This window comes from Acanthochromis polyacanthus, chromosome 20 (genome assembly GCF_021347895.1).
Source record: "Acanthochromis polyacanthus isolate Apoly-LR-REF ecotype Palm Island chromosome 20, KAUST_Apoly_ChrSc, whole genome shotgun sequence".
Lineage (NCBI taxonomy): Eukaryota > Metazoa > Chordata > Actinopteri > Pomacentridae > Acanthochromis > Acanthochromis polyacanthus.
In genome coordinates, this window is record NC_067132.1 from 11756568 (window position 1) to 11771600 (window position 15033).

Here is a 15033-nt window from a genome sequence, read left to right on the forward strand (position 1 = left end):
TCTGTTAATGTTAAACCTCTTTTTAATGTCTCTGTTTGAAGCTGATGAAATGGATTCAGAGACCTTCAATGGAGTTTTGTCATCAAGTGTCCCTGACGTCCCCAAAACCGGTGAGCGAGGCCTCAGTCGCTCTCATCACATCACAGTCACCAGGGTCCAGCTTCGACACCCACGCAGCAAACTCTCCTCCCGGCCGGCCAGCTTGCCGGCCGATCGGATCCTCAGCCGAGGCCAAATAGACGATCACAACACCCGGAACAGCGATGAGCAAGACGACAGGAGAGCGGGCAGCTGTGACCAGTCCATCGAAGAGGTGGACGAGACTGAAAATACAAAATTGCGAGCTGGCACGCATTACCGGAGTACATTTATCGACACCCAGACGTTACGCAGAACTTGGGACAAACAGTACAAGCATGAAGTTTCTTCTAGAACTGTCAGAATCGTGGCCAGTTCGTCCACGGAGAGTCCAGCTGTGGACGCCAGCAACTTATCAGTGTCTGTGCCGTCAGCCTTCTCTCTGGGAACTACAGGAAACACTATTAGCACCCTCTACCCCAACAGACCTTACACAGTCGCAGTGCGACCCAGCAGGACTTTGAGAAGGGAGGACAATGTCACCAAGTACAGCCCCATTGCAACCGCTTTCAGGGCTCCCAGGACTCTCCAGCCTCCCCCAGGAACATTCTACAAACCTCCGTCAGGGAGCAAAGCTAAGGCGCTGCAGAACTGTGTGTTAGCTAACAGCGCTGAGGAAGAGGATGAGGAGGAGGATGATGACGATGAGGATGAGGAGGAGGAGGAGGAGGAGGAACTGGGGATTGAGATAGAGGTGTCTGTGGACGAGCCTCTTGAGGGGGACATTGAGGAGGAGCAGGCTGCCATCTCTCAGTCTCCCAGTTCAAGCCCTGAGGAACTGGGCCCAAACCAGGCCAAACCGGTGTACCAGAGACTAAGACCCAGACGCCTCCAAGAGGTAGAACACAGAGAGGCTCATTTTGTTTAATCCACTTTAGGTCATGGTCTACCAGAGCTCAGTGATCAAATAAAGACAATGTGTGCCATATGATTTTAGAGGAACGCGAAGAAAACATCCGCAAAGAAAAACATATGATTGTGGGCACTGTGTGTAGAGTTATCATACCCATTATTGTACTTTCGGTCCTCAAAAGACAAACAGGATGCACTTAAAATGCTGTATATTTTTAACATGATCCACAGACCCTTCATTTACCAATCACTCGCTCAGTACACTCTGGCACCTGGTCAGAATATTTATAATTTTTTTTGAAACTGTGCAATTACATTTTTTTTGTTTGAATATTTTGTATAAAGTTCTTAAAGGCTCAGTATCTATGTATGTTTATATACCAAAAAAAGAAGAAGCTATGTTTGAGAAGTTACAAAAGTGCATATAGCCACAACACTGAAAAGATTTTGGTGCACTTAAAGGACATCAATACTCTTCCACAAATCGTTGTCGGAGTCGTGTGTTTTACCTACTGTGAGTAAGAGTGTTTTAAACTGTTACGCGTAGGTTGTAATTAATCATTTTGCTAATAACCTGTGTATAAAGCAATATAATGATGTTTGTTACATGCAGTACTGGGTGTCTGTACTGGCATTTGGTAATGTTATGAAGCACCAGTTGCAAAGGGTAAACTTCCACTTGTTTTTATACTGTTGAACTTGGATGGTGTCAACTTCTCTGAAAAGCTTTTAGAAATGCCACTGGATTCTGTCTTGGCATTATTATTCTTGATTTTAATATAACATTGACATTCTTAATAGCCAAAGCTGTTTTTTGCAACCTAATTAGTCCCATCAGTAACTGAAATCTTACAGGTTCTATGTAAGTATTAGGAAGTACATCATTTATTTAAATGGTATCTGTTTCTCATGGTAATGTACAAGGTTGACAGAATGTTGAAAAGTTCAGTGTAAGAAAGCAGGTACACGAAAACAAACACCCTTTTTGTAACTTATTAAAATATATCTTACAACTTTCAGCTGTGATGGGGTTTTTTTTTGGAATTGTCTCAAACTTGTAACAACTGTTTTTAACAAAGACACAATCTGAACTGTGTAATACAGTAAACTCAGTGACAAGAAAAGGATGCAAAATTTTGTTATGTTGAATTGAAGCCTATCATGCAAAACATCCACTAGAATGGATGCTGTTTGAACTTGAAATAAAGCCAAATTATTTGCGGTAATTTCGCTAAACCAACAATCTCCTAAGCCTTCTGTATATTGTCTTAATTGTTATTTGTTCCCTTGAAATATGGCATAATAAATCCAAAACAGATGCTGGTGGAAATGTGCTCATCACCTCTGGAATAACTGCTCAGACTACTTATGCTAAACAAAACATATATGGACAAAAATATTCTCTGATTAACTGTTGAAGAGGGAATAGTTTGATCAAAGAATAGTCCGCATGGCTTGTGAAAATATCTGTCTACTGTAGTGGAAGTCATGCACCAGTGGTTAGATATCTGGTTATCAGTGGCTGATGTGTTAGAATTAGAAGAAAAAACAGTTAACATTGCGATGCATTTCATCAACTTATCTACACATAAAAAACAATACTGTGAAATATAGTATGGATTTATGTGTGTGTATGTATGTACAGGTTTATATATGAGTGACAGCGTGTATGTATATATGCAAAAATATACATATACACTCTCACTTATACATAAACCTGTACATACACTACCGTTCAGAAGTGTGCGCTCACTTATTTTTGAAAGAAAAGCAATTTTTTTCAACGAAGATAACATTAAATGAATCAGAAATACAGTGTAGACATTGTTAATGTGGTAAATGACTATTCTGGCTGGAAACGACTGATTTTTAATGGAATATCTCCATAGGGGTACAGAGGAACATTTCCAGCAACCATCATTCCTGTGTTCTAATGCTACATTGTGTTAGCTAATGGTGTTGAAAGGCTCATTGATGATTAGAAAACCCTTACTGCAATTATGTTAGCACATGAATTAAAGTGTGAATTTTCATGGCAAACATGGAATTGCCTGGGTGACCCCAAACTTTTGAACAGTAGTGTACATAAACACATACTATATTTATATGTGTGTATGAGTGAGAGTGTATATGTTTATATGTGAAAATTATATTTACCATTTAGGTGAGATATTGCAGGCAAAAAATGCTTTTTTTTTGTCAGGCTCTGCTCAATTTGCAATCTTGTGCTGTTTTGCTTCCATAACATGTCTTCTTTTAGACTAGTGGAGACACATCCGTACACACTTAGGTGTTTATTTTACTACATTTTGTCTATTGTGTGCACTGCACAATACACAAATATACACAATCAACTGGGAAAGTTTGATACTGAAAGCTAGTAGTTAGGATTTTACCATTCTCTGAGACAGATATTTCCACTTTTGTAGCACTTATACCGAACTTTCTAGTTTTATTCATATCTATCTTCTGAAGTTCAGTTATACCATAATTTGTAGAATGCTTTAAAACTTTCCCAAAAACTAGATGAATATAGATTTGACAGTGTTTTATGTATGGAATGATAAAAAGAGATATCCAAAAATACCCTCTGTAAAACCTTTTGACTGTAGTATGTCAGCGAAATGAAGCAAGAAATTAGAAGTTGCCTTTGTACAATATTCAGCTTTCTTAATGCAAATTTAGACATTTATAATGCAATAATGCCTCATTTGCATATTTAAACATAACACTTTAGAAAACCTGTGATGCAAAGAAAAAGTCTTAATGCAAATAACTAAGGATATTCATGGCGATACTAATTTAAATTTAGTATACAGAAGTTTATAAACGGAGGCAGGATTATAACAGTGGTAGGATTACACGGTATAATAAAGCCCATGTGGTTGGGTTACGTACACCTCCACAAACTGAACTGTTCACAGTCTTCCAGCACTGTGAAAGGAGATTAAATCAATCTGCTTAACTATTCACAAGGTCTGCAAACAAGCTGTGTTAGCAAGCCCAAGGAACACTCGGTAGAATATGAGGTGCTATGCTTTATTTATCGAGTATCAACCTACAGTGCAAGTGTTCTTCTGAGGTAAGCGATGAGTTATGTTGTACTTTATGATTTGCAGTTTAGTCCTAGTATATCTTCTTAGTTAAGGCATAGCCATAAAATTGCATAACGGTTTTAACAGGCTTAAGTTAAAATAAATGCTGTGTGTCAGGAATGTGATGTATTTCATGTTTTTTCATTGTGTCTTCAACCATGAATAGTGATTTCAGCACATATATAGACTGTGAAAAGGTTACGCTGACCATGTGAAGTTCCCTGATCTCATTAACCTCATTGCAGAGCTATTGCTAGCTTTCACATGAGCGCCCTCCAAATGAATGGACGGACACATTTGTAATGCACATAGAAGCCTCATTTAGCCTCCTAAGGTCAAACTAAATTTTAAAGTCATGAATATGTTGGTAAAACATGAGGAGGATTTATTTGGCTCATAAGATTATTGTGGGCAGGTTTGTTGGCCGGAGTCAGCCCCTGCGGGGGTCAACAGCAGCAGCCATGGGGGCAGGACGACAGGTCAGACTCCTGCTGTGGAAGAACTGGACGGTTCGCAGGAGGCAGAGGGTAAAATTCTCTCATCCATTAATTCCATTCTAAAGCTGTCCCAGTAAATTCTACAGTCAGCTGAAACGCCTTCAGGTCTTATTCTTTGTCATTTACTGCACATAAAGGATTAACTGTTCAAAACATACACTGATTTACATAGAGAATATACTGACCTTATAGTCATGTCTTTGGATACATTTATCTGAGTAATGTACTTTGTGAATAAATAAATTACTTGTTCTTTATATCAAATGACACACTACTGTTCAAAAGTTTGGTTTTACTTAGAAATGTCCTTATTTATGAAAGAATAGCATTTTTTTCAATAAAGACAACATCAAACTAATCACAAATCCAGTCTAGACATTGTTAATGTGGTAAATGACTATTCTAGCTGGAAATGGATGATTTTTAATGGAATATCTCCATAGGGGTACAGAGGAACATTTCCAGCAACCATCACTCCTGTGTTCTAATGCTACATTGTGTTAGCTAATGGTGTTGAAAGGCTCATTGATGATTAGAAAACCCTTGTGCAGTTATGTTAGCACATGAATAAAAGTGTGAGTTTTCATTGAAAACATGGAATTGTCTGGGTGACCCCAAACTTTTGAAAAGTAGTGTATGTTTGCATTATAGCTTTCTTTATATCTTTTCTTGTATTCGCTTGCACTATTACATATTATCATCCAGTTCAGTGTTAACAAACATCTGGAATAAGACGACCTGTGTTTGCTGAGTGAGAACATACAGTTTACCAGTTGTCACCTAGAGACCCATATATTCCATAGAAGGCAACTCTTTTTAGTTCTCACATCCAAGTCGCTTCCTCACTTATAAGGAATTTATTGAGTTGTGAAACATCTCGAAGAACCAAAAAGAAGTCCAGTTTCCTTCTATGGATACACTGGGGATTACCATGACCTCCATGCTCACTCTGCATCTCTTCAGAAACACTTTGTTTAACATGTGTTGACATTTTAAGTGAATGACTCACTCATCGAAAACAAACATCCCAATAAAAAGAAGACTGAGGAAGTTTAATTGTGTATTTTAACCAGGTTCGTTTCTTCATGGAAATCATGTGGCCTGTTATTCTGTTCATGGGGCTGGTGTGGCTAAGAAGAGTGAATCCGCTCTACCGTCAGCATGAATGTGAGCAAACAACTCTTTAATAGAGAATATCAACGACATTTCAGCCCACACAGACAGAAAAACAACATCGTCTGTACTCAGTCATAGTCATAAATGTTTCTAAAATTCTAGTGTAAAGCACAGAAGGGTAAAAGAATCTCTTCTATCTCAGGTCACTTCCCTAACAAGGCCATGCCCTCAGCTGGTGTCCTGCCATGGATCCAGGGAATCTTTTGTAATGCCAACAACCCTTGTTTTCAATACCCCACCCGTGGTGAATCTCCTGGTCTGGTGTCCAACTACAACAACTCCATGTAAGCATCACCCTGAGCTAGCAGACAGTGATCCTTTTAATCCAGTGGAACTGAATTCCTATGAAATATTTGATCTAAGATGAAGAGGCAGAATTATTTAATGGAGTCAAAGAGGATATATTTAGCTTGACTTGTATTAAAGCCTCAATGTCTAAATGCACATATATGTAAATGGTGTTAAACTGTTAGACTAAATGTGTGTCCTGTTGCTGATCTTGCTCCTCAGATTGGCTCAGGTCTATTCGGACGCACAGGAGCTTCTTTTAGGTGACCCGGAGTTTCTCCAGCTTGGTCGCTTCTGGAGAGAAGTGACTGCTATGAGTAACTTCATGGACACTCTGCGCAATCATCCTGAACAGGTCTCAGGTCAGTGCTCCAGGCTTTCAGCAACATCCTGCAAAAACATCAGTGCCTATAGAAGCAAAGATAAGGTCAGTGAGTTTACTGAGAGTAGCTGATTCACTGGCACAGATGTTACTGGTGGAATTCAGTCTACTTTCTGGATTTCCTTGTTAGATTTTTAAGTTGGAAGTTTACATAAGCTATAATATAGACCATGACTGCATTTAGCATCACGTGCTATTGTTAGTGCTGTGCTCCTGGTTGTACATCGAATTTTTAAAGTAACTAAAAACATCTGAGGTTTTGATATTTCAATCAGATTCTGAACCTTGAATCCACCATCTGGTCAAAACTGCGTCGCAGTCACATGTTTTCTCATCAGTTGGCCTGTGTTTGTACAGTATAACACGATTATATCACATGGGTTCAAGACAGGCCCGTAATGTAAGCTGCTTACGTTCACCACTAGCTCGCTGTTTATTTGGTGGGAAAAGCAGTTCACGTGCTACCCATCCACTCTGCTCTCTCCATTGGCGAGCACAGAAATAATACCGCTATCTCCAGGGACCCCATGTGGACTATTCTTTGTTCATACATACATACATGCATATACACCATGTTTCCCTACTGGCAAAACAAACCTTTCTGATGGGAGTGGAAAGAGGCTGAGTGCATTCCAGCCTGTGAATGATTATGTCTGGCTGCTCTCTGTGCTGCCACTCTCATGGAGAAATATGGAGATGGACTAACAGAGCTAACAGAGATACAGATCCACATTCCAATCAAGTTCCCATGAGCCCCTGGAAAGAAAACTGAATCATGTTGAGAACCGAGTTACACAACCGATGAATTTGACTCATGACTGGCCGTAAACGGAAAATTGTTTGAACTGATGTACACATTCAGCATGCAGGACCCTTGACTGTGTAAATGTGTGTGTGTGTGTGTGTGTGTGTGTGTGTGTGTGTGTGTGTGTGTGTGTGTGTGTGTGTGTGTGTGTGTGTGTGTGTGTGTGTACTTGTTTCTGCTATACCGGTGGGGACTTTGACCTGACTATTTGCTATAAAGGTGGGGACTTGTCTTATGGTGGGGACCTAAAATGAGGTCCCCACGGGTGGCAACACCGTTTTCTTGGCCATATTGTTGTTAATAAAAAATGTAAAAGTGCAAAAACGTTTGTTTAGGGTTAGGCATTGATTTGGTGATGGTTAAGGTTAGGGTTAGGGTAAGGGTTAGGAGTTAGATATGAATGGGAGTCAATGGTAAGTCCCCACCGGTATAGAAAAACAAACATGTGTGTGTGTGTGTGTGTGTGTGTGTGTGTGTGTGTGTGTGCAGCTGGCTGTATGTTCTCCATCACAAAGGCCTGCTGGGTGGCAGCGATGGCACCCTGGTTATTATCATTTTCTGAAGTGCCCTTATTTGTTTCTGGCAGAGAGGATGAGAAGACCTCATCAGCTCTCCTAATTGTCTGTTAAACACGGAGCCAACACCTGCCGGCACCTCTAATGCTCTGTAATTAACACTTTAGTCTCATTTGTTTAATCATCAAAGACTGAAGTGCCAAAATGAAAGGTGCTGTTTAATGGAGGTTTTATGGTGGATTATTTCTTGGCCTTGAGCAGGTGCTAGAAAGCCAGTGAATACTTGGAGGTAGGCGGCCTGTTTTTAGTCTTTATGCTGAGCTGTTGATATCATTGCTGACAGTGATATCATATTTAATGACTTCTGTATTCTTATGGAAAAACTACACTGAACATATATGCACATATTGGCTTTTGCTGACCGACTATTTATTCATTTGCTTCATATCTTTACCTCTTTGTGTATATCCTTACCAACAAGTGGGAACAAAATATTACGGTTACATGATATGCTCAGATCTAATAAATACATAATGTGCCAGTTATGAAGTATCTCTATCTTACCGTACATGATGTTGGAAACATGCATGATTCTCCCTCTTGGCAGGAACATGATTTCAAAAACTTTTCCATTCCAAATCCATTTGTTACACTGTTACCTCTGGGCTTCTTAAACGAACATTTCCCTCATTTCCACTTTCTGTCTTGCCCTAACAGTCTATGTTGTTTGCTACAAGTGCATCACTAGGCAAGTTCAGTGAGGGTAGGACCTGGATAGAGACCAGAACAGCACTTTGTCTAGTATGTCAAACGTTATTCATGCACAGACAGGCCACTGGAAATAACGTAATCGTGCAGCGAGAAGAGTCTTCATCCTAACTTTTTACTGAAGCAGATTTGTTACAACTTGCCCAAAATATGCGTCACTAAGAATCCAGTATTTTCTAACTTATCCGGTTTATCCACTGTCTGCCACAAAAGGACGTTTGGTAATAACAGTATTTAGTTATTTAAACCAAAAGCACACGAAAGTACAACTAAGGACGATTAAAGTTAGCATTAATGTTACTTTTTCTTCATATGTCTTTCTCTGCAGGCCGAGGAGTAAAGGTGGAGACAATCTTAAAGGACGATGAAACTCTGACGTCATTCCTGTTGAGAGACATTCCTCTGACAGAGTCTGTGGTGTATCATCTAGTTAATGCCCAAATCAGGCCTGAACAGGTCCTTGGACACTTATAACCATGCATAAACAGACTGCCACACACACACACACACACACACACACACTCATAGTGTAGAGTGCAAAGTGTAGCATTTAGCAGTAATGAAGCAATATCAAATTACGGTAAGTCTGAGACGGTAGTTCTTGTTCTGCAACCTGTGCGTTATACCAGTCTGCATGCCAAAAAGGTGGATTCTCCTGGAACAGAAGTAAATGAAACTTCAGTTTATGTTTTGACCCGAAACTGTTCATCAAGTAATGACTTGTTCTCTCTCTAGCGCTTCTTGGAACAGCTACTCTATTTTGGCATTTGAGTAGTTGACATGAAGTATCGATGTAAACAGTACAGATGTCAGACCACAAAATACGCAGATGGGTGACAAATTAAAGGAAAAACAACATCACGTGTCTTGCCAAGGTGCTGGGCCACCACGTGCCTGGAACTCTGCTGGAGGGATGGACACCAATCATCCAAAAGTTGTTTCCTCATTTGGTGTTTTGATAATGGTGGAGCAGAGTGCTGTCCAACACGTCAGTTCTAAATCTCCCAAGTGTTACAATAGACTGAGATACTCATGAAACCTCTCCATCAGGGTGGAAATGTATCATCATAGAATAAAGGTGATTACCTTTTGTATGGATTTGCAGTGACTCCTCCCTATAAAGGGACAAGCAGACCCAAACAAAACCAGCAAAAGGCCCCCAACAGCACAACAGAGTCACCAGATCCTCTCTGTAGGGGTCAAAGGTTCAAGTTTTTCCTTTAATTTGTCACTAGTTTGTATTCTTTAGAAAATGAAAGAAAAACAACTGATCTAGTATAAGGCTTGATGACAGACATCACATAAAAATCATCATCTTTATGTCTGGCAGCCCACCTGCTACACATCTTCTGTTCACTTTTTTTTCTTCCAGTTTGCGTTTGGGGTCCCAGACTTGCATTTAAAAGACATTGCCTGCAGCTTGAACCTGCTGGAGCGATTCCTCATTTTCCCCAGCCGTCGAGGACTCTACGCTGTTCGCAACGCCATGTGCATCCTCACTCCACAACGGCTGCAAGTCATCGAGGACAAATTCTACGCCAATGTCAACTTTTTCAGACTCTTCCGCCTGGTAAGTGTTGTTTTTTTTTTCTTGGATTCAGAGTGCTGGCATGGATAATAGTGTAAATATACTGAGATTACCCCTTGTAAGTTGTATATATGTTCTCAGGCTCACCGCTAAAACTGCCTCATCTATTGGCTTTCCACTTTCACCGATTTAACCTCTGCACAATCAAGCCTAATCCTGCCATAATTGAACTGGGAGTGCCTTTTCCATATTTACACATTGCTTATACCCTTCCCAGAAAAACTATTATGCAATCCGTTCTGGTGACTGTACACAGCTTGAAGAAATATCATTATAATGAAAGTTGGCAGAGGCACCCAATTAGTTTATGGAAATAGGAAAGGGCTTTATGAAGCTGTATTTGGATGCATCCAATTTGGGGACTTTCCATGTTATTTGTAACGGCTGAGTTGCAAGAGACTGCTGAGATTTGGACTGTCCTGATGTTAAGCTGGCAAAGGACAGTATAGGATTTGGCAGGATATGATATCTGTGAAATAGTTGTCATAAAGTGTTAACTTTTAGCCACAGCGTGTCTAATTAACCCTCCTGTTGTTTTCATTTATGGACACCAAAAAATATTGTTTCTATGTCTGAAAAAATCCAAAAATTCAGCAAAAAAAACCCCCAAATTTCTGAAAATTTGCAAAACCTTCAGGAAGAAAATTCCAATGACTCCTTAAAAATTTTTCTTAAAAATTTGATTTTAAAAAAATCCCCCAAATTTGGCAAGACAATTGTTGTAAATATTTTCAAAAAATGAATAAAAATTTTCTAAAAAATAATAAAATATCTAAAGTGATTACACATATATCAGTAAAACTTCTAATATTTTCTTTAAGAACATTCACACAAAAATCAAAGTCCAGAAAAATTCGCTGGATTTTGGTTGATTTTTAGTGATGATTTTTAAAGAAATATTAACATTTCTTTTTTCCACCAAAAAACATTCAAAGATTTCCCAAAAATGTTGAAAATGTGGATGTCAGAGGTTTCACCGTAAAAAAAGATATTTTTTCTACATTTTCAAACTTTAAAACGGGTCATTTTTGACCCGCAGGACGGCATGAGGGTTAATGCACTCATGTAGTTGGCAAAGTGACACCAGATTTTCTTTAAATATGTTTGAACCAACATTTTGAAGAATTAAAAATACATACTAGGTATCTACATTAGGTTCTATAAAAAGACAATGATGAAATTTTAGCAGGAGTGATCCAGCAATTGAAAATAACCCACTAATTTCACAGACACACTGATGTGCTGACTTCAAAAATGTGCAAACGTTTTCATGATTCCGGTATTTTTCTCATCGCATCATCTGTCAGTATGAAGTCATTTTGTACATATTGTGACTAAATTTCTCGCTTCTAGTCTTGTCAGACTTCCCATCTGCAGTTTGTGTGGGTATCACAACCAGTTAAAAACTCAACAAGCTCACACAAGCCTATGGTCTGACATGCATCACATTTAAAGTCAATAGGCACATTGGTTAAGCAGATGTTAGTATTTTTATAAGAGCTGTGACTCATAGGGCGGGACAAATATTTCCCAGGGAAATGCAGGGCAAAGTAAACAGTACGTCGTTCTCTAGTCATGTAAAAAAGAAACAAAAAAAACCCTTAAATTCCAAAACACCCTTAGTGCATTAGAGACATTGTATTATTCTACATTTAATATAGTTGGAAAGTATTGTGTGAATATTATAATCACAAATAAAAGTAATAACCTAAAGTAACAAAATTAGATCCAAAAAGAATGAATAAATTGTCTGTAAAAGATTAAACTCAGTGAGCTGCAGCTCTGTCTACATGCCTCGGGGTTAATGCAAACAACTTGTAAAAACAGAAAGCATCAGCTGAGCAGACTTGGCCTCTTTCTGTAATTAGCTTAGTGCAGACGTTGCTCTCTTTAGCAATCAGTGAGAGTAAACATGATCCACAACAAGACAGACGACAACAATGGCTGACACACATGGGACCGAGCCAAGTGTGCTTACTTTTATGTGCCTGTCTGTCTCTGAGCAGCAGCAACAAAAAATGTTGCTTTTTGCCATTATTCCTTGTGTTGTTGTTCCCACTTTGTCCAGACTTTACGTCATAGTTTTTTTTCATTGTTGGCCACTACTGACCAGGACTGCTACAAGCTGAAAAAAAATCTCACTTCAATTCAGTTAAATTCAGCTTATTTATAAACAATTCACAACATATGTAATCTAAAGTCACTTCATATTGTAAAGTTAAGACCTTACAGAATCACAGAGACAAACTCAACAAATCCAAATTCTCCCCCGTACTAGTGGATTTTAGAGATGCATTTGACTCAGATTCTCCACATCCCCCCAATCTCTCACCCACATGTATGGAGAAAGGAAGAAATGACAAAGAGGAAGGATGTTTCCACTGGCAATTCCATGTCTTGGCCTCGTGCTGCTTCCTGAAACCTTTAGCCTATTGTGTTGTGAGCTTTCTGGAAGCTCTCTGAGCAAACCAGCAGATCCTCAATAGACAGCAATGTTCAGGTAAAGATAAGAGAGAGCAAAAACATGTGAATGATGACAGCAGTTTTCCACGTAATTTTCCAAACAGTATGTTTATGTTGCTAAGGAGTTAATTACTTCATTTCCCCATGTTTTATAAAATATATCAGCAGCAGCCTCTGTGTGTCAGGGAGAAAATGGGTTAATGGGGAATAGAATAGTACATGTTGATGTTCTCATGTAAATGTGACGATTCATGGTTTGTGTTTCTCATTAGCTTCCTCTTGTTCTGGACAATCACTCTGAAGGCATTGACATTCACTTCTGGGTACGTGTTGTCTCCGCTGCGTCGGACAAACTCCAAGAGGTAAGGCTGGGCCCGTGCAGCCCCAGTAGCTCCATTCAAAAGTTCACTGCTCGCTATTATTAGCTGTCAGGAAACAGTTGCTTCCCTTTGCCTGCGTTTTTACGCAAACACAGACAGTAGGGGGATATCATTTAGTGCGTATAAGGAAGGCTAAATCCAGAACAGGCCAATTTAGCCTGAAAAACAGATACATCATCACTATGGGACCATCCTAATGGAAAGAAAAAATGACTGAGGCTGCAAGAACAGGTGGAATTTTAGTTATGGAAAAGGTTGAACAACAGTGGTGATTTATTGATCTGTTTGTGTGTGTCCTCCTCACACTGACTTCAGATCTGCACTCACTTTGTGCTTGGATTACCCTTCTCAGTGTATCCATGTTTTGACTAATGAAGAGTCTTGCCTAAGTCAGTCGTAGCTTAGTCACTCCTAGATAAGCTGTATTTGGTGGATAAAAATAATTGTCTTTAGCAAGTGTGACTTAAAGTTAGACTTAAATGTAATACTTGGTCTTTGTGCAACTGCCATTTGTGGTCTACCTGTAGTTAAAGCTTTCTGTTTATGTCTGTGGTGGAGATACTGCTGTGTTTGTTGTGGATGTTTCCATGGGACATTCAATGCAACTGACAGTCTGACATCCTGCTGGCGAGACACTTGTCTCCATCAGGAGATGAGGCATTCCTCTTCTTTGAAATCAAGGAAGGAAGGATTTACTTCTTCGGTCCATCTGAAAATTGATTTTCACGAAATAGCAGCAAGGCTGATAGATTGTCTCATGTTAAAATATCCAAACAGACATTACGGGCATTAGGTATGTGGTGACATCATAAAAAAGCATCACATCAGGATGAGAACATCTGTCAGACTTTCAGAATTCCTGCACATAATGCTCATCGGGCAGTCACTCAAATATACAAGTCGCTTCATGTTGTTTTGTTGTAAACTGACTACAGGATTATCCTACATATATAGGGTCACATTGAGGCCTTTATGTGTTTATAGTTCACTTTCTGATACATCACAAATTTGCAGGTTTTCATTAGGATAATTGGAAGATGTAGTTGAAGATTTTGATATATGTGAAGGGTTTGAAAGCAGAGTGGTCTAACCCACTTAGTTTTTGAGAAAAATGGGTGCAGAGTTTTGTGTTTTCAGGAATAGTCTAACATTCAAAGCACCACTGTAATGCTATATTTGGGTTGTGGGTTAGACCACTTTGCCAGTAAAATCTAGACCCAGACTCAGTTTGGATTTTTTGTGGGTTAGACCACTCTGCTTCTAACCACTTCACATAAACTTGCACTTTTTAAAAGCACATTCACACCAACTCCATTTTACATTTCCACTGAATATATCTTTCTCGTAGGAGAAGTGTCCTATTAAATCCAAATCCTTTGTTTTCTTTCTTAAGCTCTGGTAAATGGACTTGCTCTTATATAGTGCTTTTCTACTCATCAGAGTACTCAAAGCGCTTTTACAACAATTGCTCCAATTCACCCAGACATTAATGTGCAGGTTGCTAATCAGCCTGCAACATCAGTCAATATACATTCTTACACCAGTGGAACAGTCACTGGTAGGCAATTCAGGGTTCAGCATGCAGCACATGACTAGGCAAGAGCGGGAATCAAACCGCTGACCCTTTGATTATTGGACGACCCGCTCTACCACCTGAGCCACAGCCGACTTTAAAATACTAGAAGTAGAAAGAGGATGGCTAAAATTGAAGCGTTTATAGCTATTATCAAATGTTATGCATAAATGCAAAAATGTTTTGGTTGTTATTGAAGGATTAAGTGGAGCTGCTTCTGTTGTCTTTTCTTATCTTGCTGCAGTTTTTACAGAGGAGAAGCTCCAGGGAGTTGATCCAGGTCATCACTCCGCTCTTCCAGAACAATCTGTCCTTCAGGCAGGTGATGGCTGCTGCTTCCAGCCTGACTTGTGGATACACTGAGGGGGCTTTCTCCAGAGTCACCTCCTTCAACTGGTATGAGGACAACAACTACAAAGCCTTCCTGGGTATCAGCAGTGGCTGGGCACAGAGCCACTACACATATGACAACAGCACCAGTGAGTACACCATATGTTACTATATTAATGTGAC

The 15033-nt window shown here is 39.5% G+C and overlaps 2 protein-coding genes across 4 annotated transcripts in view; both read left to right on the top strand.

The window, feature by feature from the left end:
* Window positions 1-2009, top strand: part of arhgap29a (Rho GTPase activating protein 29a) — a 38259-nt gene extending 36250 nt beyond the window's left edge. For all 3 annotated transcript variants that reach the window (XM_022200259.2, XM_051940395.1, XM_022200260.2), the window contains one exon: window positions 42-2009. In XM_022200259.2, the coding sequence (XP_022055951.2) occupies window positions 42-1006 (965 nt within the window). In that variant the 3' untranslated portion in view covers window positions 1007-2009. The remainder of the gene's footprint in view (window positions 1-41) is intronic.
* Window positions 2010-3927: 1918 nt separating this feature from the next.
* The window catches only part of abca4a (ATP-binding cassette, sub-family A (ABC1), member 4a), a 37596-nt gene continuing 26490 nt past the window's right edge, over window positions 3928-15033 (top strand). Inside the window, exons 1-9 of the mRNA XM_051940447.1 lie at window positions 3928-4072; window positions 4501-4612; window positions 5656-5749; window positions 5901-6042; window positions 6269-6408; window positions 8845-8972; window positions 9889-10086; window positions 12840-12929; window positions 14765-14999. Coding sequence (XP_051796407.1) covers window positions 4547-4612; window positions 5656-5749; window positions 5901-6042; window positions 6269-6408; window positions 8845-8972; window positions 9889-10086; window positions 12840-12929; window positions 14765-14999 — 1093 coding nt within the window. The 5' untranslated portion in view covers window positions 3928-4072; window positions 4501-4546. The remainder of the gene's footprint in view (window positions 4073-4500; window positions 4613-5655; window positions 5750-5900; window positions 6043-6268; window positions 6409-8844; window positions 8973-9888; window positions 10087-12839; window positions 12930-14764; window positions 15000-15033) is intronic.